This window comes from Physella acuta, unplaced genomic scaffold, assembly GCF_028476545.2.
Source record: "Physella acuta isolate Inbredline_101_S28 unplaced genomic scaffold, ASM2847654v3 ptg000979l, whole genome shotgun sequence".
NCBI lineage: Eukaryota > Metazoa > Mollusca > Gastropoda > Physidae > Physella > Physella acuta.
Genome location: NW_026732496.1, coordinates 162,788 through 167,829, shown reverse-complemented (window position 1 = coordinate 167,829; position 5,042 = coordinate 162,788). Strand labels below are relative to the sequence as shown.

General features: G+C 40.4%; 1 protein-coding gene across 1 annotated transcript; it reads left to right on the top strand.

Moving 5' to 3' along the window:
- Positions 1-933: 933 nt before the first annotated feature.
- Positions 934-3,837, top strand: LOC131954207 (putative adhesion G protein-coupled receptor E4P). Its single transcript, XM_059317763.1, has 4 exons — positions 934-1,610; positions 2,013-2,314; positions 2,657-2,879; positions 3,663-3,837. The coding sequence occupies exons 1-4, from the start codon at positions 934-936 to the stop codon at positions 3,835-3,837; spliced, it is 1,377 nt and encodes a 458-aa protein (XP_059173746.1).
- The last annotated feature ends 1,205 nt before the right edge of the window (positions 3,838-5,042 follow it).

The window sequence follows — 5,042 nt, the reverse complement described above, 5'->3', positions numbered from 1 at the left end:
CTGCTGGACAACAACACGTGCTACACCGTGGTGCCGAGAGTTTCTGGCCTGGGGTACAGGCTCAGGCTGTGGCTGGTACCGGAGGGGGACGTCATCTACTCGACCACTAACTTCATCTTTGATGACTCCAACTTTACCGTGTCTATATATGACTCGGACGCTGACTCCAACTCTACCGTGTCTATGTCAAGCCTGCTGGATAGATTACAATCAAAAGTAAGTGTTTTTGGTCCTTTCTTACAATTATTACAATGGACATTAACGAGTTGATGAGAATCCATCAAAAAATATTATTTTAAGAACCAGTTTCAAATGTAGAGAACTTTAAAATATTTTTGTGTGTTAAAGGCTACATTTATATTTATTTATTTCAAGCCTAAATTATAGCCTAAATATTCACTTTCGTAAGCAAACATAGGGTGTACAGAAACTCCGAGATCGATCATCTTAAAATCCCACACTGTAGTCATTTGTATACTAAAGATTGTAGTTAAAATTCTAAAAAAAATTATTATTTTTTTTAACCATATGGCCTAGTTATGCATTGACCTTATAACTCTCCATCATCCATCTCGATCTTCTGCCACTTTGATTTGTTCTGAGACGGGCAGCCCCGTCCTTTCATTGATGTCATTTATCCTGTGACGTCTTTGTCTTCCTCTTCTTCTCTCTGCTGGCACAGCATCTTTTAATATTGTTTTGTATATCGGAATTGTGCTTTTTAAATATACTCAACATTTTATTAATTCAGTTGGTCCATCTGTTGGTTGCTAAAAATCACCCAACATTTTATTGTTTCAGTTGGTCGAGCTGTTGAGTGAGTGTGGAGGTTGGTCGCTAAACATAAGCGCGATCGGCAGACAGCACAAGACACAACAACACAACCCCATTGTCTTATGGGTTGACGGCAACCTGCTGGCCAGCCCGTTTCTGATGAGGGATGAGTTTGAAACCGCCATCACCCAGACCCTCATCAACACCCACATCTCATTGGACATTGGCACACACGGCAACGTCTCTTTCAGAACTGTTGCCATGGTTACGGCTCATGAATACATATTGTTAGACACGATGGAGTCCCCTAGTCGGAATGTTCTATCGATGGTTTCAGAAAATTATCATTCACAAAAAGGTTTGATTGCATATTCGAATTCGTTTCTGAACATTTCCAACCTCCTATGGTGTAGCTATGTGAGCTTTAACAAAACGTCCTACACTATTGAAGTGGACGAGACCAGAGCACCGCCTAAGATAAATATAGAGCTGGATCTTGTGGGGACGAGAATCACTTTCTCGGAATTCAGTGAGCTGAACATGTTGGCGCTTGACGGAGACGGCGTGCTCAACGTCTGCCGTCAACTGCTGGACACAAAGCTCGGTCAGATGGACTTGAAGGCTTCAAGGGTCGTTGACCTCATAGATCCTGACATAGTCAAGGCTGAGTACATCCTAACGGTCGTGCTGCTCGCTGTCTCCATGGGGTGCCTGCTGTTGACCGTCATGACGTACATGTGTTTTACAAAGCTCAGAAGTCGGGCGGGCAAGAGCAACATGTGTCTGTCAGGAAGTCTTCTGTTGGCACAGGGGTCATTGTTGGCCAGTTCACATTTGTAAGTCTTTTGTTGGCACAGGGGTCATTGTTGGCCAGTTCACATTTGTAAGTATTTTATTAGGACAAGGGTCATTACTAGCTAGTTCACATTTGTAAGTATGAACTTTTGTTGACTCAGAGGGCTTGCTACTTTGGCATTCTATAAAACAATTTGCACAAGCGAAAATAAACTACAAATTTGATTTGTCATACACTAACATAATTTTTAAGGCTTATGCTGTTTTTTTTATATCTTCTTTTTCCTTTGAGGTCCTTTTACAAAGCACAATTTCTATACAGCAATTAGAGTCCAATAGGTAAATCAGATTTAAACTCAAACCAAACGTTTTTAATCTGAGATTTGTTAATATTTTTTAGACCTTAATTAATCTTTTAAACATATATTTTCACACTACGACAGGAGCGGCCCCAGCTGGCTGTGTACAGCTGTTGGTGTCTCCACCCATTTCCTGTGGCTGTGGATGTTCACGTGGACGTTCATCTGTAGCTTCCAGATGTTCAGGGTCTTCACCGCCAAGACTCGAGGCTCGGCACTGACGTCACGGGAAGAGACGTGTCAGTTTGTCAGACAGGTCTGTCTGTCACTGCTTGCGCCCCTGCTCGTGGTGACGTCTGTCATCGTGACGTCACTAGCTACAAACGACGACGGGGGTACTGGCTACGGCAACACCGTCTGTTATCTGGACTCCACCCTTCTCATTGGTGAGTTCATACACGATTACCTTCCTTGTGTCGTTGAGATTTAGTTATCTCCCTTTATGTTTATACCCATACGACATACTCTCTTCCTTCTGTGGGTTTTTATTCACTGTTCGCTTAATGTAAAATTGATTTTGTTCTGTTTAAACTGATTTCAACCGAGCATAAATAAATCACTAATTTATAACTAATGTTGATCTAGGCCACTAGTAATCAAATCACCAATTTCAGAACGTAAATCTTTGCAACGTGACGTTTTGCATACTGTAATGATGGTGTACTTTAAAGTTCAAGATCTCGCAAAAAATATTGTATTCTTTGAGATGATAATTGTTTTAACACCAGGTGTCGCCCTAGTCCTGCCACTGTCACTCATCATCGTCACCAACTTGACGTTTTTCATCACCACTGTCGTCATCATCTACCGTGTGGGCCAGCTGCAGTCTAAGGACCACGCGAGACGTGAGGACCGCAAGAACCTGTTTGTCTACGCCAAGTTGTCCTCCATGACAGGAGCCTTTTGGATCTTCGCCATCGTAGCCGAGGCCACTGATCTTAGTGCACTCAGGTAGGGTAGCTATTTATTTCTTCATCTTAGTGCACTCAGGTAGGGCAGCCATTTATGTCTTGATCTTAGTGCACTCAGGTAGGGCAGCCATTTATTTCTTGATGTTAGTCCACTCAGGTAGGGCAGCCATTTATTTCTTGATCTTAGTGCACTGAGGTAGGGGGGCCATTTATTTCTTGATCTTAGTGCACTCAGGTAAGGCAGCCATTTATTTCTTGATCTTAGTGCACTCAGGTAGGGCAGCCATTTATTTCTTGATGTTAGTCCACTCAGGTAGGGCAGCCATTTATTTCTTGATCGTAGTGCACTCGGGTAGGGCAGCCATTTATTTCTTGATCTTAGTGCACTGAGGTAGGGGGGCCATTTATTTCTTGATCTTAGTGCACTCAGGTAAGGCAGCCATTTATTTCTTGATCTTAGTGCACTTAGGTAGGGCAGCTATTTATTTCTTGATCTTAGTGCACTCAGGTAGGGCAGCCATTTATTTCTTGATGTTAGTCCACTCAGGTAGGGCAGCCATTTATTTCTTGAAAGCCCGCTCATTAACTGTACGTATGTTGAAATGGTGTGTGGGTATGTGTTCGTATCTGTATGTTTGATAAATGTGAGCGTGTTGCTTTGTATGGCTGTTTGTCGTTGTATGTAAAGTTAAAGTTGTGTGTTGGTAGATGTTGTAGTTGTGTAGTTGTGTGGACTTGGGTCTGGGCGCACGTCTGCAGTTGTGCATAGACCACAACATAAAGTAAATTGGAATACAGCAGTCTAAGAAATAAAACATTTTAGGTTCCTGTCTATCGTGATGAACGGCCTACAGGGTGTCTGCATCTTCCTCTCCTACACCTTCAACAAGCGGGTCCTCAACCTCTACCTCGTCTCGGCTGGACTCGAACCTCTGCCAACCAGCAGGTTCAGCTCAGAAATCAAGTCAAGGACTGAGTCGACAAGCGTACGTCATTAAAGAGTTGATGACGTCACTTGCCCTTCCATTTTGTGAAAACGATATTCGAAACCCAGAGAAATATTAGAAACCTTTGTGTTGTTTACTGTTTAGACTTGTAGGCTTCTAGTGGTTGTATGTAAGAGCCACCACACAGTTTAGACTGTTATAAATATCTTTTAGCCTTTTAAACTCTTTTATGATAAGAAAGCGATCATAACTGCGAATCATTGCAGCATTTTTTTAAAATATATATTCGTGTCAAACGGGCTAAATTGAACATAAAAACAATTTCAACACTTATTTTTACTTTCTAGAATACAGAGTATAGAGAAACTATTGTAATCGTGCGCAAAAATCACATGAACGTGTGACAGTTTTCATCGTTTCATATACGGAGTATAGTGGACTAATTTTAATCAGGCAAAAATTATAAATGCAGATGTATCAAAATTTCGGTGTTTTATGCGTAATCGAGTCGGAAAACACTGGGCTTTGCAATTCTGTCCGTATATCTCTCTGTGTGTGTGTATATATGTGTATATATCTGTGAACACGATAACTTGAGTACCGTTGATGATATTTTATATGCAAGTACTATATCAAATTTTTAGTTCTGTATTAACTTTTCAGCGATTTCCGATACCGGAAGTGGAACTTATTCTACTTTTGGTTTTTCAAAAGAATATAACTTGATTACTGTTTCTGATAGATAAACAAAATTTCACATATAAGTAAAAGATCTAATTCTCTGCCTTCTGTCAAATTGTGAGCTATTTCCGTTGACAGGAAGTAGTATTTTACGCTATTTCCGATTTCTTAAAAAACGCCAAGGAAGTTTATAAAGTACTAGTATTCCGCACTATTATACACATATCGTTAGACGTTCACTTAGTGCGCAATTCTTGTTTCTACGAAATTCTATTCTATTTTAAAAGGTAAGTAATTAAAAATGAATTAAAAATCATGTCTTTATCCCGAGTTGCCATCCCCCGTAGTTTTATATAAGAATATTCGAGAAAGTTTAGCGGAGATCACTCCAGGTTTATTTGTAAAGATATTCGTGTCAAACTTGTTTGCAACGGGCTAAATTGAACATAAAAACAATTTGAACACTTATTTTTACTTTCTCGTATATACGAAGCATAGAGAAAATCTTGTAATTGTGCAAAAAAAAAATCGAGATTTTTGCAAATCTCGACCTTTTACACCTCCCTGAGTCGGAA